General features: G+C 38.7%; 1 protein-coding gene across 29 annotated transcripts in view; it reads left to right on the top strand.

Annotated features, from left to right (window-relative positions):
* ESRRG (estrogen related receptor gamma) overlaps positions 1–23,848 on the top strand; it is a 696,316-nt gene that overhangs the window by 518,883 nt on the left and 153,585 nt on the right. For all 29 annotated transcript variants that reach the window (XM_069544591.1, XM_069544604.1, XM_069544607.1 and 26 more), the window contains one exon: positions 6,633–6,749. In XM_069544591.1, coding sequence (XP_069400692.1) covers positions 6,633–6,749 — 117 coding nt within the window. The remainder of the gene's footprint in view (positions 1–6,632; positions 6,750–23,848) is intronic.

Here is a 23,848-nt window from a genome sequence, read left to right as displayed (position 1 = left end):
CACACAGCTCAAAAAGGACAGAGCTGGAATTTGAACTAAGTGTCCCACCTTTCCTTTCTCCTCCTTCCCTCACTTATTTATCCTCAGGTGCTTTCCTACCTCATGTGCAAGGCAGTGTGCAAAGGATGGATATTCAGTGCGCATGTGAGAACTTTACCCATCTTCTCTTTGATAAGAACATGCACATTGCCCAGTGTTAACAGTTGTGCAGGCAGAGCAATAAAGGAATGAGCATGTTTACAGGTTTCGGGGAAACTGAGGCTGGGTATCTCTTATTTAAGTTGGAAAAAAAGCGAGGCTAAATAATCTCCCCATTTAACAGCATTGTTTTCCCACTAAACCATTTTTCATTGAATGCAATGGGAATTGTAATCTTGTGATTATATACACATACAGGGAGGCATACATTTCTGGCCATTGTATAACAGGCTCAGTGGTCTTCCCCACACGGATCGCTGGAGGATGAAACCAGAGTTGTGGTTTAGTCTCCAGTATCTAAGGTTCATAAACCTTCCTGCTTGGGGAATTCCCTGGTAGTCCAGTGGTTAGGACGTCAAGCTTTCACTGTGGGGGTCCAGGTTCAATTCCTGGTCAGGGCACTAAGATCCCACAAGTTGAGTGGCATGACCAGAAAATAAGATAAACCTGTCTGCTTGTGGGTTTTTCTTGATCTTTTCCCTTGAAGGCAAAGCATCATCTTCTCCCATTTGGGGCCTGAGCTTCCCTGTGAAAAGGCAGTCATTTGTGCCCACATTCAATTATGGCTCTTGTAAATTACATTTGTGATGATCAGAATTTAATCCTGTAGAACTTTAAAGCATCAAATATCTTTTCTAGACCTGCCCATCTCCCACCTCACTTTGTAGAGGCTTAGAGGGGCAGCAAGAAGGCAAAGAATATGAGACTCTGGCATAACCCTGTGTATGGAACTGTTTTGCTAAGGGCTGGATGTGACTGTTAACCGGGTGTGATCCTCCCCTCTCCCTCCTCTGTCTGCCACATCTTATACCTCGCAGATAGGTGGGGTCCCCTAGGTAGGCTGGCGCTGGCATTCCTTGTCTTTGTCTGAGGTGGGCATCCTCATTGAGACTTGAGGCAGATTCTTAAAATATCTTCAGTGATGACAGGTCTTTGACTTTCGAGGGGAGATTTAACATTTAGTAATGGACATCCATCATTTAACGTCATGGCTTGTGATAAAGAGGCCAGTCAAATGTTTTGGGTGAATACGAGCAAAGTACCATTTGATTGCTCCCTCGTCTCTGGCTTATAGCTTTGAAGTGACCCTTGTGGCAGTTTTAAAGGAAGTTTCAAAAAGTATTCAGAGCAGTCTTCTGGGAACAGATAGAACATCCCCAAGTAACTTACTTTGAAGTCTAACTTTGGGTGCATTCTTTGAAAATAAAATAACACCCTTTATTTAATATACATTGATGGAATTATGACTTTTTTTTTTGCCACAAGTATGTAATGAGTTATTATCCCACATTATACAATACAAGCTATAGCTATAATAATAATATTTTCAATTTCAAATAGAATGTGGAGAAAGGAGTTAGAAACAAAGGAGCTTTAAACACAAGAAAGAAAAAGAAAGAAAGGGAAGCTGCATGAAAACCCTTTACTACCATACACTAGAGAGGATTTTCTTTCTTTTTTTCTGCTTTTGGGCACTTAAAACAAAAATACTACAGATTATTGCCTGCATGTTTTTAATGCTCTGTAATTGTGTACTGAGGCAAATCCCATTATTTTTAAATCACTTAATGTTGGAAAACAATTGGATAAACCCCACTTGGAATGCCCTGTGGGTCATCTCAAGCCATTTGGTTCTGTTAATAAAATTAAAACAATTGGAGGAAATATACAGATGCTTTCAAATTGGCTTTACAATGATGATGTCTGTACATTTGAAAAAGAGGACAGCTCTTGGGAACTCCATGAAGCCCAATGTTTCATTACTGTGTGCGAGAGATGTGAGTCGGAAGTAAAGATTTGATATGTATTTTTATTTTGAGATGCCATACTAATTCACATCATTCAGCCCTTTCATTGCCAAACTGTAAAAGTCCATTAAGTGACTGAAAGGAATATACAAATTATCCACCGGCACTGCAGGCTGGAGTTTTACATACACCCTGTTATTCTATCCGCCAGCTTGCTGCAAGATTCTATTAAGCAGTAAGTGAGAAGATTCTGTTGCCTGCAAACTAATTGTGCAAAAGACTCTCAAGTAAGTCATCAGAGCCCAGGACCTTCTGAAAAGCCGCCAGGAGAGATTATAAATTGCTCTATCATTCCTGTCAGCCTGGTTTCAAAACCCAGAGCTTCCGCGTGGACCTGATTGGCTCTGAAGCCATTGACAACTGGGAAAATCCCAATCGTGTCGTCCGTGGCTGCCCAGTGTGGTCCCTGGTGGTACCACAGAACAAGTGTGGCCTGGAAAATGGCAAGCTCTAGCCCAGGAAACCTCAGTGTTTGAAAGGAGAATTTTAGAATGTGAGCAGTAACTTCTGCACCCCCCCTGAACTACTGTCTGGTGTTAACGTTCCAGGGGCCTGCAGTTACTACTGGAAATACTTTTGTCTCATTTCTACTCTTCGTGAATTGAAGGAAAACAAGTACCCCATCGAGATCATAGGGTCTCTTGGGAGTAGTGTTTTTGAGCTGTTACCAAAATAGATGTAAGACAGTGTTGCCCAGGTGCTTGGGGAGGGGGGGTGGAGCACGTTTTTAGCATAAAATGCTTTCTTCATTGAATGCAAAAGCTACCAGGGAAGGTTTTTCAAGGGCAGAATCTTTGTCGACTCTGACCTGGATCAAAGACTGTTAGTTGGGTGATCGCAGCCAACAACAGTGAACTAAGGGACTCAATGGGAGGGCTTGGAAATTAGAGAAGTTTTCCTCCAGCAAAGAAGTTCTTTAGAAAGATGTTGATTTGTTTTTCAAGACGTAAAACCAGTGTTACTTAGTGAAATCAAGGTTATCATCCACGTACGTCAAGACAAATATATCAAAACAGAACATTTGGCTGAAGGATACCAGATTCATTGTAAACCATGTCTATATGCTTAGCTGGAAATGTATCATTTATGAAAACACTTGTGACCCGTGTATTTTCTTTCCATTCACAGTGAAATTTTTATAAGAATGCCACCTTTCCTATAGCTTTGGGAGGATTTCTTTATCCCCATGTTGTCATTTATTCATTTGTCACAGCACGTTTCAATCGTTTGCTCCCATGGGAAGGATTCACTGAGTCTTATTTATATCAAGACACACTTCTACTTCCTTTAAAACTTGTTACAGGTTTTTTTTTTTTTCTTCTTTTTTCACAATTAAGTCTCCAGAAGCCTTTGTATGTTTCTTATTTTCCCCTTGATAGCAGCTCCCGTGGTTTTGCCCTGGATTTCCATTTTTGTCAAAGATATTTCTTTAAGGTTTTGAAAAATTAACTAGATTTTTACTTTTTTTTAAATTTGTGAAACGATTTTCCTAGTTTCTTCGTATTGTTTCTTAATGGGCGACCCAGCTCACTTGACCTTGTGAACCCATGTGACAGCATCATATTTACATCAAAATGACCCTGAGGTGCAAAACAATAATTTAAAATGTGTTATTTTACTTATATACTACTTTTTGGTGGAGGATTTCTATTCTCCGTAAGTAATACTCTCCAGGATCTTATGATCTAATGGGTAATACGCACGTGAAAAATTAAAAAAAAAAATATCTGGCACATTATGTGATGAGAGTACCCACAAAGATAGGAGAACCTGGAAATCATTTTCTGCTAGGGTGGTCTGAGAAGATTCCATGAAGGATTGGAATGGACTATGAGTTGAATGCTGAGCCTTGGAAGTAATTTTAAGAAGGAAAGAGGGGCAAAGATAGCTCATCCTCAGAGGGAAGCCTGAAGGACACAGCAAAAACGGAATAAATCACATTGGTGCATCAGGAAGTTCATGTAAGGTAATCATTGTAATGTTGCTGGAAAAGTAGATGAGAGTTAGATGGGAGCAGAGATTCTGTTGGCTAGATGAATATTTTATATTTATTCCAGAGGCCATAGGAACTTATTGATTTTTTTTTTTTTTTTAAGTTGGGTTAATGACATGATCAAAGCCATCATAGGCAGAGGAATATGATTGTGGTATGCAGTGTGGATTAGAGGGGCACAGGACAGAGGCAGAGCTCACAGTGAGAAGATAACTGCCATCGTCCAGGTGTGAGCTCACACAGGCCTAACTGAGGGGCCTGTCAGAAGGGCCTTGTTGCAAGGGATGAGAATATAATTTTCAAAGAGGAAGAGGAATTAGTTTGAAAGGAAGTATGATTATTTTGTGTGTGTGTGTGTGATGAGTCATTTCAGTAGAAGTTAACAGTAGTGAGTTAAAAGCAGGGGTGTGGTGTGGGGTCATGCCTTGATACTGGAAAGTGAAAAGAAGTTCATACTGACTTCTCCGGAACAAAAAAGGGAAGAAATGCTGTTTGGAAAACGTTCTCCCCGCCAATTCTAACTAGTTATTGTTTGGCTCTTCCTAAGAAAGCAGAGGCTTGGGTTTCTTTTTAAATAAGTATAAGGAGCGCCATGTAGAATGGGCTTCCCAGGTTGCGCTAGTGGTAAAGAAGCTGCCTGCCAATGGGGACGGTCCCCTGGAGGAGGAGATGGCAACCCAGTCCTGTATTCTTGCCTGGAAAATTCCATGGACAGAGGAGCCTGGTGGGCTACAGTCCATGGGGATGCAAAGAGTTGGACACTATTGAGTGCGCGCGCGCACACACACACACAGCCATGTAGAATGCAAAGATCTGGTAGTGGAATATTAACCCCTAGAAAATGACTAGCAACACTCTTGATGCAAAATAAATTTTCAGCGAACATCACAGTGAAAAATGATTCATTTAAAGTTCAGAATCTAAATCCTTTTATTCTCAGCCATGACGCAGCCAAATCTGGTTCCTTTGACATATCCTTGGTTTTCTGTGAGTGTAATACAATAACACCGTAATTTCTCTGAGGAAGGTGGTGGTGGTGTGCTTCTGTTGATACAATTAATATTGCTCTTAATATTTAACCTATTATGTTAAAAAGTAGTTTCTTTTATTATTATAAATGCCCTGAATTAGAATGCTAATTTAGTCAGTTTTGATAGGCTCATCTCAAGTTATAATGTACCTGCTTTTTTCCTTTTTTTTTTTTTGAAGTCATGCATCCTTAACCAGGTTTCCGTACTTATAAGTGGTTAGGTATTACTTCCTGTTGAATTAGCAGTTGCTGAGTAGTTGAGTCTTTCTACAATCCTGCAATCCACTAATGTGATATTTAATGAGGAGACATCAGTCTGGAGAAAGGTAGTCAATATAAATCAGTGTTTACAAAGTGTGATTAACTCTGAAATATTTCATCAATGCTGTGGTCCCAGGCAGACTCTATGCTAATTACTAGAATCTGTGCATGTTTCAGGGGACTTGGATGGACCCTGAGTATCGCAAACATGGAGCAGCAAAATTGCAATTATGCTCGGACTGTCTCTGATGACAATTTATGCATTTGGTGTGATGACCTCCCCCTTCCCAAGAGGGCAATAAACAGAATGCATTTTCATTAGAGATACTAATGCACTTAATCACAAGGGGAAAGGGTTAGGAAGTAACGAAGGACCTTCAAGCACTGTGTGACAGAGTTGATAGGGGAGAGAGGCTTTATTTTAAAGGCAGCTTCTCTACAAAGCTGTAAGCAGCCCTAGAGCGCCTCCCACACACTGTCATTGGCCCTAATTGAAAAATTTCAAGTTAGAGTTTGGATCTTCTTCTGATGACATCCTTATCATTTCACATGTATCGTTACTAACGTAAATGATGTAGACCGTAATATTAAAAGTATTATGTCATAGCTGTTTATTTTTATATCTAACACTTCCATGCAGTTTGAGTGTTTGGGATTAATTATGCAAGTAATGTAATAAACATGATGATGATGATAACGGTAATGATGATGGTGATGATGGTGATCATCCATCATCAGTAGACATTTTCCAAAACTGTAAAATTGTATTTGTAAAGCTCTGGTAAGTGATGAAGTGCGAACCGTGTAACTTTAGTCCCTGCCCTCAAGGAGCTTCCTGCACAGTTCCAAATTAGCCTGCTGATCATTTTTCACAGTGAGATTTATACTGTTCCGTGTCAGAAGGACAGAAAGCCTGATGCTTCAGATGATTAGTACCAAAAGAAATCCAGGACGGATGGTGTAGTTATATGGTTTTGATGTTTGTGTTTTTTATGGAAATAATCTGCTGGGAAGTTTCTTTTCGATCCCAAGATCCTGGGAGACTGCTGCTTTGCCTGAATGGAAGAAACATAATGTTTTAAAGGCTTATTTTAAGCTCAGTTTTTTGAAGAACTTTACTTCACTGTATCTCTCCTCTGTAGCTACTCATCATTCAGTGCATCTTCAGTGGTCGTAGCTGAGCATCTGGCTTCATGATATTTGCGATACCCTCATGATTCCTGTTGACATTTATTTGAGGGAAGAGGGCAGAAGTAGAAGAGTTGATATTATCAGGGGGATGCTCGGATTGCCTGGGTCTTGCAAACCTAACAGCTTCTTTTCTTCACACTCTGTGTTTTAGGTAATATAGAATATAGCTGCCCTGCCACGAATGAATGTGAAATCACGAAGCGCAGACGTAAATCCTGCCAGGCTTGCCGCTTCATGAAGTGTTTAAAAGTGGGCATGCTGAAAGAAGGTAAGGCTGGGTGCTAGCGGCCTTGTGCTTTAGGTTGGGGATGGGAGAAGGGGATGTACAGGGAATTTCAAAAATGCTAGAGAAACCAGGAAATGCTGGGGTCGCAGTAAGTACCCTGAATCTGGTGGCAGAATGCTCCTTCTTTACACCTGAGCTCTTGATCCCTCGTGCCTGCTTGACATCGACAGGAAGGGACAAGGTAGGACACATCTGATGTGCAGCTAAACCCACAGGTATGCCTGGCAGTGTGGGTTCTTTTTGTCTTTGCATCTTGCAGAAAGCAGAGGGTGAAGAGCAGCTGAGAGGCTACTGTCATTCTCTTTTTTGCTTTCTTCTCAGTACTGCATATACAGCGAGAGCCCCTCATCTTTACTGAGGTGTAATTCATAAAAATTGTATATATTTAAAGCATATGATCTGTATTATACATATATGTGTGTGTGTGTGTGTATTGTGAACTAATCACCATAATCAAGCTAATTAACATATCCATCACTTCGTTTCATATGTTTACCTTTGTCTTTCATTCTTAAAAATTAATCTTAGATGTAAAGCATTTGTTTTTCTTTTCTAATCTTATCTTTGGGACTTATTTTCTACTATAAAGACTTTATAACAGTGCTATTAAAATCATTGTTTTCAGTTGGGAATAATAGCAACAAACACAAAACAGTAACCGTGAACATGTATTTTGTGCTAAACAAATTGCCTAAGTACACACACCAAACAAGTCATAAGGACAGGAACGGGACCCAAATAGATTCTAGAATTCATTCAAGTCCCTCACTCATACTAAAGGTCCTGAAATCTTTGTATGTTTCAAGTATGTCTAGTGAAGCTTGGAGACAGAGGAAAAATTGTTCTTTTCTGTGGGAAACTTCAGTTTAATTTTTGGTTTATTTTGAATATATTTGCATATATGTATGTGCTTTTGTAGATGTGAATTTTACATACTACGTTTAGATTTTACTGTTTCCTTCTCTTCAGAAAATTTGCCAGTGTTTAAAATAACTGATAATTTTATACAGTAACAAAATGAAAATACAGTGATTGAAGTTTGAAAGAAAATGAGGTAAATTAAATATTTAAATGTGTTGTTTTTATTGAGTCATAGACTATGTCTTATTCCTGGGGTCAGCTTTATGAGTTTGTATAATTTGTTGTTACTGGAGATCACCTATTTTTTTCACTTTTAAATCCAAGTAGATTCAAGTGTTTATTTCCCATGAATGAACCAGAGCTTCAGTTAGCTATGGCATCAACAGATCTCGTAATTTTTCCTGGCTTTTTCTTATTCCAAGTTTTTTTCTGGGAACAATATCATTGGATGATGAGTAGATAAGACAATATTTGGGTACATGGAATTCACTCTATTTTTCTCTTGTTCACTAAGAACTAACTTCTCCCTTAACTAAAAACAACTTGAAGAAAAATTGTAAACAAACAAGTGTGTAACTTTATCCTTAAAACCTTATGGAAAAAAGAACCAAGATACTTTGCCAAGAATAAAAGAGAAAGCAAATTGCCTGCAGCCGCATGGATGGACCTAGAGATTATTATCCTACTAAGTGAAGTAAATCAGAGAAAGACAAATATCATAGGTTATCACATAATTGTAGAATCTAGAAAAAATTGATACAAATAAACTTTTAACAAAACAGAAACAGACTCACAAACATAGAAATCTATGATTACCAAAGGAAAAATCAAGGTGGGGTGGGATAATTAGAAGTTTGGGATTAATGGATATATACTACTATATATAAAATAGATAAACAACAAGGACAGGGCACTGTAGCACAGGGACCTATATTCATATCTTATAATAGCATATAATGGAAGAGAATCTGAAAAAGATATGTATATATATAAATATATATAATGGGATCACTGTGCTGTACACCTGAAACTAACACATTGTAAATCAACTATTCAGTAATAAAAGAAGAAAACAAACGACCTATTAGAATGATTAAATTTATATATTTTTATATAAAATATGCCTATTTAAATTTGTATGACAGTGTTATACAAATTTATATTTTAATAGTTTATATTAGTACACACACACCGATGGTATGTGTATGGAAAAATAGAAGGAAGGACAAAGATTGGTAGCAGTGTTATACTGGTGAATAAAAATAAGGGTGAGAAATGCTTTTGTTTTTGCTCTATAGCCTTTGGCGCTGTTAGGAGTTTTCCGCAGTGAACATGTCTTACATTTATAATCCATTTCCTAAATATTTAGTAAGTTGCTCTCATATGCCAGGCACTATTCTAGGCTCCAGAGATGCAACAGTGAGAGTGATGGATGTTGTTGCTAAAGGAAGCTTATGTGAAAAATGCCAGAAGGACAGCAGTTTTAACAAAGGAAAACATAATCTAACAGTAACAACCCAACTCATGGGGCAAAGAGTTTTCCTCTGAGTTAGAATGGTGGTGATAGCTGACGTTATTGTGGTGGAAAACCTTGTCTTAGTGATTGCCTTAAACCCAGTAACAGAATACCAGACAAAACCTATTTCAGAGTGTCACAGTGATTGACTGATAGTCATTTTTGGCCTTTGTTATCTTTATGTTGCCACTTAATTGAGCTGTGCGTGCATTCACGTCACTTGTGTCTGACTTTTTGCATCCCCGTAGACTGTATCCAGCCAGGCTCTTCTGTCCATGGGGTTCTCCAGGCAAGAATATTGGAGTGGGTTGCCATGCCCCCCTCCAGGGGATCTTCCTGATCCAGGGATCAAGCCCATGTCTCTTATGTCTCCTGCCTTGGGAGGCAGGATTTTATGATCTGGAAAGCCCCTAGTTGAGCTGTACAGACATATGCTTATTCAAAAAGGCTTAACTTTTGATTTTGGAGTTGAGGAACCTCTATTTTTCAAAAGCAAATCAGTGTTTTAAAACTGTTATAAAAGTAATGTTATCAATTAGCACTTAAAAAAAACTTTTTGGCCATACCACATGGCATGTGGGACCTTAGTTTCCTGATTAAACCCACACTCCTCTCGCTAAATGGGTGTCTCCTCAATTTGGATTGTTTTTTTCAAAAACTAAAGTACATCGTGATATGCCTCCATGTCCAGGTAGATAGAATTTTTTTTCATTAATTTGATTTTACTGCTACAGTGTACTCACCTATTTGTCCTTCCAGGTTTAAGGAGGAAGTAGAAAACATATTTTCCCTTAAGTAATTTTCCCCATGGTGTTTTCAGGCAGGCGCAATCTTGAAGGGTGGTTAGAGTGACTGAAGAGGTGTGAACTGTGTTTAATTAAACATTGTTGGTGAAAGTAAATGGGATGGGTGCTTATCTATAATTCACACCTCTTCAGTTGCTGTTATCAAGCCTTTAGAGGGACTGTTTTCAAGGGAATTGCTGCTATTGCTGATATACTCAAAAAATAATTTATTTTCCTTTACTTCCTTGTGTGCACTTTGGTGGAAAAATATCTCTGAGCCCCCCTCCCCCAAAGAGAAGAGAGGGGATGGTTATGAGTAAATATGGAATACTCTTTTTTCTTTTGTCCTTAAAAAATACAGTGAAATATTGTATTACACCCTGCATATAAATGCACAATTATATTGGGCCATCTCCTTGGCTCAAGACTTACCTTCTCAGCCTGGAGAGAATGATACTGTCTCAAATATATCTTTATGGATGAAGAGGGATTTCAGTCCCATGCAGTATGTCAGAGATCATGATGTAGTAAATCTATTCAAATGTAAACCTGTTCAATTCAATTACCAGTCCATAATAAAATTTGCCTCTACAACCCCCGTGTTGACCACAGCAGTCCATACAGGCTGATGGCACAGCGGGTCTGGAAATTGACAGACAAAATCTATTTAAACAAAAAACAACATTAGTTCTAGAATCTGAAATGAAATCAGATTTCAACAGCTTTGATGGGAACCTTCTTTCCTTTAACAGATATTTTTATTCAACTAGCCAAGTGCATCTTAGATAAAATGCTGCCTGAGGGAAATGAAGACATTTTCATTAAAAAAGGGGGTTTATAGAAAAATGACACTTCCATTCTTTTAAAACTAATAAGCCTTGGTTTTATTGACTGGCATTTCTACTAATGATGTGGGATACAAACTCGAAGGAGTGGCTTAGTCAGTCAGTAAACAAATTCAGTTACTTCACACTGTATGGGATTAAATTCCTCATAAGATGTGGCTTCTCATTAGTATCAGAATCCTATCCAAATGAACTATGTTTGTCTTTTTGTTTTTTAGTTCTGTTTTTTTTTTTTTTAAGATTTTTTTTTTGGATGTGTGCCATTTTAAAATTTTTCATTGAATCTGTTACAGTATTGTTTTGTTTTGATTTTTTTGGCTATGAAGCATATGGAGTGGGTTACCTCCCCAGCCAGGGATGGAACCTGCACCCCATGCATTGGATGGTGAAATCTTAACCACTGGACTGCCAGGGATGTCCCACATGTTTGGTTTTAATATTAGAATTTCTGAATCAAAAAATTGTTGCCAATGGAAGCAAAGAAATAGTTATGTGAAGAAAATGACAAAATTCAACAATAAAGCAAAACCATGAGAAGTACAATTTAAAAAAAAAAAACAAAAGTAGCTTGTTTGAATCCAAATAGTTGCACCATTTCTGCATCCTGAAAAATCTCCTTCTCTTTTCTGGGTTCTACATTCCGCTAAGAAATGATGGGCCAGGATTATTTTTTTCAGCATTATACCATACTGTATGTCAGGGAAAACCCATCTATTACAAGATATCTGGTCTCAACATTCCCTTTTCATTTTTTTTCAGGTATTGTTTATTTGAAGGAGAAAACAAGAACTAATCAAGGTGCACCTATAAATCTGGGCAAGATTTATTTTTATTTTGATCTCTCCCTCTTAGTTATTTAAAAGGTATTGCAGGACATACAGGTTCAGTTTTCCCTCTGTCAGTGGCAAACAGAGACATTTTATGAAAGCAGTAATTATTTTATTTAGGTATAGAATTCACTGATCAGAGATTGAAGAAGGGCTTTTTGTTCGTTATTGGTGTGATGGGTTTCACCTTGGCAACTCAAGTCTTTTCCCGTGACTCTTGTAGGTGAAAACAAGAGATGCACATTTGTGTACAGTGTGATATTCCTCAGCTAAGCAAGCCTGCGTGCCACAGTACAGATGAAGCCAGGCAACATGGCAGACTGGTTTAGTTATTTCATGACAAGAGAGTATGCTTTTTGCTTTTCCCTAAAAAAAAAGAGTTTACTTAACATGTCTAATCATCACTTTTGTCATCTGAAAAATGGTAGTGCTAGTAATTATATTTGCAAATAAAAAGTTTGCAAGTAAACTTTTATTATTGCAAATAAAAATTGTTGCAAATATCCAGTAAGATACTGCAGGTTAGGTGCTCAGACTAGCAAGTGGCCCAGAACCAGGAGCAGTTCAATGTTAGCTATTGTTGCTGGTCAAACTTTATGGTCAGGTGAACCTGGATTCAGGCCCTGACTCTGTATACTCTTGGACCTAGGACAAGGTATATGACCTCTAGGACTCACTTTCAGCCTATTTATTTATAAATATAGAATTTAATCCTTTGTCTACCAAAGAAAATGGACAGAACACACACATTTTAAAATGTGTGCAGGAAGACATATAAGAATTCTACTAGCCTCTTAGGTACATTAAATTTTACTGAGGTAATTTTTATATCAGAGCATCATGGAAAAAACTGAGTAGAGAAATAAGTTTTAGCACAGCTCCTTAAGTATTAACCGAGTTCCTCCGATGTGTCTGGCAAAACACTATCCTTTAGCTTTTTATTCTGATTTTTCCACTACTTTACATTGTTATTTTCAGTCCATTCAATTCTGTCTTCATTTTCATACATGCTGGGGAGCAGTTAAGCTAGTGTCTTTCTCATATCTTCTATTCCAAACTTCTTTTTTTTTTTTTTAATTTTTATTTATTTATTTATTTTTTTAGTTTTTTATTTTTTAAATTAAAAAAAAAATCTTTAATTCTTACATGTGTCCAAACTTCTATAAGTTTTGTTAAAAACAATATAATGTCAGAACTTTCCTAGTAGTCCAGGGCTTAAGACTCCGTGTTTCCATTGCAGGGGTCATGGGTTTGATCCCTGCTCAAGGATAACTAAGAACCTGCATACTGCATGGCGTGGACAAGAAAAAATGATATAATGTCTATAGGAACATAATACTAATATATTAATTTTAAGTACCTTCTAAATACTTCCTCTGGAGAAAGAAACAAATGAGACATTAAAACATAACAAATGGTACAGTTATGTGTTTAATTGATAACTGTATTTGCCTTATAAAGTAAGCTTCTTTTATAGAGGTGCTCCATATAATCCCCTACTTTTTAAAAGTCTGTAATACCGTGAAGATGCCAGGTAGACAATTTACCTGATAAGGTAGAACTGTGAGTCTTCTTGTTCAGGATCAAGTCAAAGCAGTGGCTGGGAATCAGCATTTGAAATGTTATTCAGTGTGGAAAGGGCATGGGACATTACAGTTTCATTATCAGCTTAAAACCTCATTGAGAAAAGTGGGTCCCTGCATGTCAGATTCTCATTCATCAGATGAGGAGCTCAAGGTTCAGAGAGTTTTAGTAACTTACCCAAGGTCCCATTGCAGATCAGTGGGTGTGAGATGAAAGTCCTATTCCCAGGTCCCTCCTGTAGCTGTATCAAAGCATGTTGCAGCCTTGGCCCAACAAGGGGTCTTTCATTCTCCAGCTGTGGGTCGATTGCCCAGCATCTCAGCATAGCAGGCCATCTGTGACCTGAAAGATTCATTGAAGGATAGAGAAAATGGGAAACGGTGCTGGCACTCCCAGGAAACAGCAAACTTACGGGTTTAACAAGGGATATGTGCCCAAGATACTGGTATTAATGGCATTCATAAGGAAGGGACTTTTTCTTAGGATTCTGAATGGGGAAACCAGGTTTTTCACTTGGAGTTTAATGAGGCCACTGAAAATGCAGGTAACTGTCGGGATCCGTCTAGGAAATGTCTTTACCAGATAACTCAGCAGCTTGACTATTGGGCATATAGTGAGTTGGAGAAGGTGCGTGTATCAGGAGTTGTGGAGGGAAGAATGACAAGGTTAATGGATTGTATGGAACAATACATTCAGGTCCATTCATTTTGGTCAAGATGAGTTAGTGTCTGTATCTAGATAGGTCCCTGGGAAAGAAATTACCCTGAAAAAGTTTGAAAATCTAGAATGAAATCTTTTGTTTTCATTTCTTGGTTGTCTAGTACTGGGTGGGCCAAAAAGTTCATTCGGGTTTCTCCATAAGATGTTACAAAAAACCCGAATGAACTTTTGGGTCAACCCATACCTTAAAAGGGTCATGCCGTCTATGCCCTGCTTAAATCCTTTGGCTTTCCAAATCATTTAAAACCCATCAAGAGTTGCTAGTCTCTGTAGGGTGGAATGCTCTCATCTTTTGCTCTGTCTCATAGATTAGTAAGACTGACCTTGTGTTCAGGAAACATTTTGGTAGAAGAAAAATGATAGAATAGAGGATTCCTCCACAGTAGAGAATGCGTTGTCCAGAGACCCTATTTGTTCTGATCTATCTCATCATAATCCATGGGATATCCTTCCAATTTCTACTTTTTAGTTTAGAGAAGGCATCGTGTGTGTGTCCATATATACATAAATGCGAGACAGAGCACAGATTATATGTTTATTCATTTAGCTGCCATTATGTCTCTCTGATCAGTTGTCTGGAACCCCCAGGATGTAAAGAAAAATTATCCCAGAACTGTTTTCCTGCAACCACAGCTTGTGTCTTGATTTATATATGGCAGTGGGAACTCTGAGAGTCTTCTGGGTTTACCCTAGCAGCAGGAGCAGCAAAGAGCAACTAACTTGTCTAATTACCCTTCTGTTTCATATCTTCCATTTTAATAAAATGTTCTTTAAAGACCGTAGCATTTTCCAGGAGATTCTCTTTAAAAAATACAAAAGCTACTCAGGCCATTTATTAACAAGCAGATTTGTTTTTGCTTACTTAAAGAACCTGCTTAGTGGAATTTATCCTAGTGAAATATCTTTTGTAAAAACCTCTGAAGAAGACATTGCCAAGGTGAATTTTTTTTTTCCCCCAAGTCTAACATCATTATGCTGCCAAGTCGAAAACAGAAATTATTGGTAGGGAAATTTGGGTTCCTACTGCCTTCAAAAAGCAGAACAAAGAAAAAGAGAAAGCTTTAATGGTATTCAAGGAAAATATTTCTGTGTTAGATGACAGTTAATAGAACTGCATTGACCTCACTGGTAATTCTTGCACTCTCTGTTGTAATATTATCCTAAGAAGCTCCCTCATTAATGCAGAGTATTAAACAAAACTCCCAAGTTATAATATAAGCAATAGCAAAGAGCACCTTTTTTGTGAGCTTTGTCTTGACATTAAGCCGTTGGGAATATACTTAAGGTGCCATGAAAACTTATTTCATGTACAGTTACTGCACTGCCAGATGGTGACTTTCTTTTTTTTTTTTTCCTTGTCGTGCTTTGTTGGTATGAAACCTGGATAGTCTTGAAATGCATAGCAAGATTTCGAGGGTAAGAGTAATAACACCGGTGAGCGCTTAATATGCCTTAGGCTACGTACTGTGTGCTTTAGTTGGATTTTTTTGTTGTTGTTAATCCTTACAATGACTTCCAGAGTTGGGTATTTCCCCATTTCACAGAGGAAAGAAAAAGGTAGAGAGATTATGTTACTTGCCAGAGTTCTCCCAAGGCATGATGGAGTCAGGCATTCTAGCTCTTCTGCCTATGCGCTGTATTTGTTTAATACAGTAGGAATATTCAAATGTATATTTAGCTTGGGATTCTTCAGAAGCTATGGGTATTATGAGATACTGAGCTCTTAAAAGATTACTTAAATAAACCTTTTTCTTTTTTTTTAAACTAGGGCTCACTCGATTGCTTTGAGTTCTTCACTTACTTTCCAGAAATAGAATGAACTGTGTCAAAAGGCAGTGAGTTTCCCATCAGTATGAGAGATGATGCAGAGAACAGTTTCAAAGATCATGTAGGGATTAGGCTAGAAGAACTTCCATGTGACTTCCCACTCTGAGATTCTTGAGATCGCAACATAAACTTTGGAATAACTTGTCAGTTATAAACTGTGAGAATAAAATAACAGCGACACTCAAGCTGTTCAGTTCCTGGGAACCCGATTTGAGAGGTCTCTGTGTCTGCCAGTGCGTGACATCTTATTTAAATCGCAATTAGAGCAGAGGGGAACATTTTGTTCTGTGATATAGTTTTACTCTCTGGCTCCAAGTTTTGGAAAGCCAAGTTCAGAACAAAATTCCTTTGAAGTGTTGCTTTTGTAAGGAGGAGTAAATCTGATTCACTGGCTTTGAATGTCAGTCACCTCAGTTGTTTGGAGGATGTGGCCAGAGTGCGCCTCTGGGATATTACAATCTTATCTGTCTTATGAATGAGAAAAATGGAAGTACTAATGTTTTAAAGATTTGTCTATGATTCTGTATATAATCCATGTGAGTTTTGGACTATCACAAATTCCCTGTGGATCTCTGGTTCTCTGGAACCGTTTTATATTTATATATTTGTCAAAAATGACAATTACATTAGAAATGAAGCGGATAGATTCTCTCCTGTGAACTTAGCAAAGGCAGCACTGAGAATTATTTGAACTGAATAAACCTGCCTTCGCTCGCCGCATTTGTGAGAGGGGACAGAAAGATTGAAATTATAAGGAACGGTTCTTTTAGCTCCCTTCCTCATGTTTTAATGGGAATACTATTAAAAGTTAATCATTTATTTGATTGTCCTCATTTGTCATTTCCATTTGTGAATTTGAAATAAGGAGCCAGCATTTATCTACTGTGCTACCAATTTTTATTCCTCTTGGATTATTAAAAATCCCCAATGGATTTTGCCCCAAGGGGGGAAAAACCTGCTTCAACATTTGCTCTTGCGCTAGAAGTCTAGTGACAGAATGGTAAGTGGGGAGGGGAGGCCCCTGCCATTTAGGACTCTGTTGGATGTGGAGTTTTTTCCCCACCAGCCTCCAGACAACAGATTTTTATTCCTTTTCACCAGTGCCCATATATATCCCCATGGCCCTGTTCTTTATGGCATTGGGTTAAATTTAATGTAAGGGAATTCTGATGCACATTTGAATAAGGCCTGCTGAACGGAGAGCTTCATGGTTTCATTTCCCCTGGGCACCATTCCTAACTTGTCAGTTACCTTCCTGGTCACCTTAGTGTTATCCGAGGAGGCATCAGACAATGTTTTTGTACACTTCCACGTCTCCCTCCAGTGCAAGCGAGAGCTGGCTATTTCTTGAGAGATCGTTCTGGAGTTTCGCGTCTTTCTCGCTTAGTAGGTTGTCGAGCCACCAACCAGCTTCCCTAAGGCAAGCTGTCTGCAAAGGAATGAGCCAGCTGGCTCGGCCAAGGTTGATCAATGATGAGCAGCAGGCTGGAGTCCAGGTTCACAAAAGCCACTCAGCGGAGAGTAGGTCAGCGGCTTCCCCAAAGCCAATGAGCTGGCAGAAGTCGGAGGTGCCTGGTGCTCGCCAAATTCCCTGAGCCTGATGGTACTGGTGGGGAGTCCATCCTTGGGCTTCCTGGCAAACCAGACTTCAGTGAATGGCAGATTGTGCTGTTTGAGAGCCAGGGTGGCTTTGTGGCCGGGAGAACAGATACCAAGGCCCCACCACTCCCACCCAGCCTTCCCCCGCAGACCGCACAGCCCCGGCGCCCTGGAAGCCACTGCTCCCCAGGTGTGATGGAGTTCAGCTGATTATCCACATCCTCAATTTGTTTTCACCTGACTTCAGCTTTAATTGCTGTTTAACATTGACGTAAGGATGAATCCTGCCATTCAAAGGGAATGTCCTGGAAGTATTTTTGGAAGCAGGAAGCTTGATAGAGACCTTTGACAGAAGTATTAGGATTTCTGCTCTTTGCAAACCCAAGTTGGAAGAGCCCCTTCTTTTACATGGTGGTTGGGATGCAACAGGGGTGCGATGGCAGAATTCAAAGTGGGGGGGGTTTCTTAGCGATCGCCCTTGGGTGAACCTGTTTCTCCAAGGATAATGCATAGTCTAAAATCGTAATTAGTTGTTTAGTTGCTAAATCATGTCTAACTGTTTTGTGACCCCCTGAACTGTAGCCCTCCAGAGGCTCCTCTGTCCATGGGATTTCTCAGGCAAGAAAACTGGAGTGAGTTGCCATTTTCTTCTCCAGTGGATCTTCCTGACCCAGAGATCGAGCCCGGGTCTCCTGCATTGCAGGTGGATTCTTTACCACTGAGCCACCAGAGGAATCATAATCCCTTCCCTATTTTTCTCATTGATTATACATTTTCAGCTAGGAAGTCTTTTCTATGTAGGCTCCATACTCCTAGTTTCACACTCCCGGATTACTTGACTAGCTTTTTTTTTCTTTTTGACTGGAGTATAATTGCTTTACAGTGTTGTGTTAGTTTATGCTGAACAATGAAGTGAATCAACTGTATGTATACATGTATCGTCCGCCCCCATCCCACCGCTCTAGGTCACTGCAGAGCACTAAGCTGAGTTCCCTGTGTTATACAGACAGCAGGATCCCACTGGCAAGCTGTTTCACACATGGTAGTGTATATATGTCAACCCTAATCTCCCAATTCATCCCACCTTCTCCCCTCTGTGTCACATATCTGTTCTCTATGTCTGTGTCTCTGTTCCTGCCTTGGAAATGGGTTCATCTGTACCATTTTTTTTTTTTTAGATTGCACTTATATGTATTAATACACGATATATGTTTTTCTGACTTACTTTACTGTATGACAAACTCTAGGCCCATCAGGCCTTTGGGGATGAGGGGAATTGACGGAATAGACTCTAGGCAAGATTGAAATCATTTGCATTACCTTGTTTCACTTAGCATGTGTTTCTGCTTATCTCTGCAGTCATTCTCAGTCCTGTTTCTCAGTCGGAAGTCAACTTGTGAACTCTTGAGCCCTTATTTAGTGGCTTCTCTCTGTCCAGTTAGTTTTCCCCAATCAAACTTTTCTCTAAGACCTAACTTTTTTGGAACACATAACTTCCTCTCCTTCTTACTGCCACTTTGTTTTTTGAGCATCTTTTTTTGTTGTTGGTTCCAAAATTTCTTCTAACTAAAAGTGAAGCTTCTTCACCAGTGTAGTGAGTTGTCATTTGGTGGTTCTGAAGCTTATGACCTTTGTCATTGGTCTGCCTCCCATCTTACCCCACCTGGATTCACCCCTCTGCTCTCTTCGACATTTATCTCTAGGCCTATTAAGTCTCTCCAGTATCAACATTATCATAATCATTAGTGTATTTGAAGCTAATTAAATGGCAATTACTCTGACCTTAGCCACTCTTAGGTTATTATCAATTCATGTATAATTTGGAAATATTTGGATAGAATGTGGATTTTGGCCATATGGGCTAATTGATGTAAATATTTCTATGTGCTGTCCAAAAAAATACACCCTGTTCATTGTAACACATAGAATTGGGGTGGGGTTGTTCCTCCAAGAACTTCTTTCTAACAACTTATGGACCCCAATCATATGTATTCATCAACCCCATCTTCAAATGTTTACTCATCCACTTTTTATCCGTGCCTTCAGTGAATATTTTTGAGGCATGGCTTCATACCACTCACTTTATTAATGCCAGGGATAAAAAGTGAGCATGACAGGCAAGTTTCTGCCTTCATGGGGTTTATGATCTAACATCATTAATAATATGCCTGCTTATTTATAATTATATACATTTTCTCCCTTTCTGAATTTTACCAGCCTTTATATTCTCTTTTGTACAATTTAGCATTTTGATTTCATGTTATCTGTGTAGGGAAGTAAAGATAAAAAGCTTTATGTCTCAGATCAAATGGAGTCTGTGACTGTGAATTGAGCCCTTGAAATGTGTCTAATTCAAATAAATTGTTGAATTTTTAATCTTATTTAATTTTATTTATATTAAATAGTCCCACGGGGCCAGTGAGTAACATAGTGGACAGTGCTGAAATAGAATCTGAGTTCAATCCAAACTTTCTTACTTACTTGCTGTGTTATCTCAAACAAGTTGCTTGACCCTTTATCTGTAAAATGGGGGTTGTGAGTCTAACTGCATCAGAGGGTTGTTTGGAGGTTTAAATGAGGTAATCGATGTAATGTTCTTTGGCATAATGCCTAGTAAGCAAATAATCTATAAGAAAATATTGTGTTAGTAATATTTTATATTCTATTAGTCACTCTAGCATTTATCATACAGCAAAGCATAAAGATCTTCAGAATAGACTGTATCTGTTTATATTTTAATATACCATGACACCTCATAGTGATCACTTAATAGGTGCTCAGTAAAATATAACTGATTAATTTTTCTTTCTTTTTTTTTCTAGCCTAGTTTAGTAGGCTTTGAGTTACATTATTAAAACTTGAGTGCAGGGATAATTTTTTCAGAATGACTTTTAGAAATAATTCTTGTACTATCATCACATACAAGTCGCTTCTACATTTTTCTTTATATGTGTGTGACCGTGACAGAATTATATTTCAGAAGTCATGTTGTGTTGAATTTTTATTGAGTACCCTGATGATACAGCAATAGATATATCCTGAATTGCAAGAAAAAGATGTTTTTCATCTGTCTTGCCCATAGACATTTGATATGTTAATGAATATAAATGAGAAAACTAAGACCTAATTTTTTAAATTGAAATATAGGTGATTTATAATGTTGTGTTAATTTCAGGTATATAACAAAGTATTAAGTTATACGTGTGTGTGTGTGTATATATATATTATTTTTCAGATTCTTTTCCATTAGAGCTTATTACAAGATACTGAATATAATTCCCTGTGCTGTATAGTCCTTGCTGTTTATCTATTTTAAAGTGGTAATGTGTATCTGTTAATCCCAAACTCCTAATTTATCCCTCATCCTCTTTGGTAACCATACATCTGTTTTCTATATAAGATGTATTTTAAATATAAATAACTCATATAAATAACTTGCCTGAGATCATAAAACTAGTAAATGGCAAATCAGAATTCACTCCTAATTTCTCAGACTCCGAAGCCCATATGCTCTACTGATATTCATAATGAAGTCTTTTGGTTTTTCTCTTAATTAGTTAATCTTTCCACAGCGTCAAGATTTGAAATATTATTTCCAGCACATGGAAGCCGCACTGCTCTCTGCTATTACCTCCTTTTATGAGCAAGGAGATCTTGATTTCAGGGAATAGTTTTCGTGCCAGAACTATCTGAATTCCAGAATTGTTCCTTGTGATAGGTATGCTAAAACAAGAGGGCTACGCAGTCACAGGACTGTTTTCTGATTTCTGTAAATGTTGCTCTCTGTAGGACCACAAGATCATTTCTTAAAGTTTCTACATAGACTGTTTCTACTTTTTCTTAGAAATGGTTTGAATCATGTTGGAGTTGCTGGTATTTCTGAACTTCACCCTTTCCAGGTAGGCTATTATGGGCTGCTTAGCAGAAGAGACTGCCACTGCATCATAGCATCTGCGCCCAAGAGGCAGTCCAGGGCATCGTCGGATGATTTCATTTTTCTCTTTGTAGAATCGCTTTCATATTCTGCAGTCAGCAGGTCCAAATGTATTTCTCAATGATTTTGTATATGTCTGTGTATCTCCCCAGAAGTCATTAATTAGAATCTGGAGGGGACAGTGTAGCAAAATAAAGCTCCACTAATGGTGACAAAGTAAAAGGAACAGGAATTCAGTTCAGTCGCTGTATGCCTAGGAAATATTAGACAGAGAATCTCCTGGTTATCTCACAAATCTTTAACTATTTGGTTATGTGCTCCAGCAGAGAAAATCTATCAAAACTTTTGTTAAGGTAGAAAAGAACAAAATCCCCCAGCTTTTACAAGTAATTCTACTTCTATTTTAATGCCACTGGGGAACTGGCCTCTTTGAAAGTTCCTAAGCTTATAAAGCTGGGAATTCTTCCCTTCCTCACCTTTCTTACTTAACTTGCAGTTACAGAATCTAACTAGCAGCTTCAGTTAATGCATTGATTTAAACTGGAAACCCAGAAGGAGTGAATGCTAGAGTCAGCTGAACTCTTAAATGGTCCTAGGAGACCAGAGTTATTTGCACATTGGAAAACAGCTAATGGGGCAGGGAAGCAGAGGTTAGTTTCAGGGTCTTTCCTCTGCCTCCCTTCCATCACAGTGAGAGAGATCACTGATAAAAAGTCTTCTCCTGTGATGTGCAGACACACATATACCTGATTCTTTTGTTTTCTCTGCACTTTCTTTTTTCTTCATGGCTGGATATTTGAAAGAAATTCAGGGCTGGGGGAAGTAGAGGGAAAAATGATGAATCCTTAGTTTCTTTTCACATTGCAAAATTCCAGTAGGTAGTATGATATCTTAAAAAGGCATGGGTGGCATATATAGGCAAAATAAAGAGAATATGTTTGGAACTGTCTTTTAAACACGTCATTTGGCATAGTGTATTGAGATCATAGTATTTGCTGATAGACAGCCCCGAGTCGCTATTAGGTGGCCAGTTACTGACAAGGTTGTTTGTTTGTTTGTTTTTTAATATTTATTTGGCTGTGCTGGGTCTTAGTTGCAGCAAACAAACTCTTTAATTACAGCAAGTGGCATCTAGTTCCCTGAACAGGGATTGAACTCTGGCTCCCTGCATTGCAAGCTCAGAGTCTTAGCCACTGGACCCCCAGGGAAGACCCTCTGAAAACAAGTTTCTTAATGTCTGCAACCTCAGTTTTTTTCATCTATAAAATAGTGATCATCATAATAATACCCTACAGAGTCTGCTCTGAGGATTAGATAAGATAAATTTAAAATAGTTAGCACACTGTGACAAATATGAGTCCTTGGGGTAGATGTCAACTGTCATTAGTATCATTAGCATCAGTATTATTTTCTTGTCTTCAGTGTTTGGGGCACTGCCTGGCTAAACCTAAGCAGATATGTTCTGCTTGGTATCCAGTGTCATCTTTCTGGACGTTTTTTCTCCCTTCAGAATGACCAAGTGCTGTGTTCACAGCAGCTTTGGGTTGTCTTCACCCTGCTGCTCTCTGAGACTTACTGAGGTCAGAGGTCCCCAATAACGCTCTGTGTGACTCCAGCCCAAGACCCTTTCCTGTGGGCCTGAGATCTGAAGGTGACAGGCAGGGTCAGCAGAACCTGCCAGAATTACAGAGACCCCTCTGTGGATCGTGGGGGGACAGCAGGCAAGTCTGTCATGGACCAGAAACAAATGACCTTGCAGCCATGGAATCACTTCACATCCAGATCATGGCTAACTTTTTCCAAAGTGTAATTTATGGCATCTGCAGTTATTCTTGGACATGCTAATGTATGCATTCACTTCTAGCTTTTCAGGATTAAACAATAGATGAGTCGTTGGTGAAGAAAGGCTTTTACCTCCGCCTTGGACTTTAACAAGCATGCCATCCCTTACAAACTGTGCTGTTTCTACATGAAAAGACAAAGAGAGGAAAGCGACGTTTTTAAAGGATGTTAAAGGTTGTTAATGGTTGTTAAAAGTTCTTGTAGAATGGATATTTGAAAGGACAGACGATGGCTAAAGGTGAAAGGTACAGCTTGTTTCTGTGCTGTTTGGGGAGCTCTTACCTCGGACAGGAAGTGGGACCGTGGATTCACGTGGCCGCAGTGGCACACTCACCCTTCATCCTCCCCTCCAGTTTAGGACCTGTCGTTTCTGCCTTCATATATGCGATTGTGCTAGCTCTTTCCAGAGGAAAGAATTCTCCTTATTTAAATTTAAAAAAGGAAAAAAATGCACTGAAACTGAAAAATAAACAACAACAACAACAAAAGCTGTGCTGTTTGAGGTTTCTTGGTTTTGTGGTTTCCGTTTCTTTAAGTATCCTGGGTTTAAGGTTGCAAGTCACTGGAAGCCTGCAAGGTTTTTATTTGTCTTCCCACACCCTGCCTCAGAGCTGTTATTCCAGCAGGAAAAGTACTTCTGCATTGTTTCTGCATAGGAATGTTCTTCTCTCTTCCTTTCCTCCTTCCACCCTTGATTGACTTCAGAACATCAGATCGATGGTAGCAACTCAAATTTCTGAA

Source organism: Ovis canadensis, chromosome 12, assembly GCF_042477335.2.
Source record: "Ovis canadensis isolate MfBH-ARS-UI-01 breed Bighorn chromosome 12, ARS-UI_OviCan_v2, whole genome shotgun sequence".
NCBI classification, from domain to species: Eukaryota; Metazoa; Chordata; class Mammalia; order Artiodactyla; family Bovidae; genus Ovis; species Ovis canadensis.
This window is presented reverse-complemented; position numbering and strand designations above follow the sequence as displayed.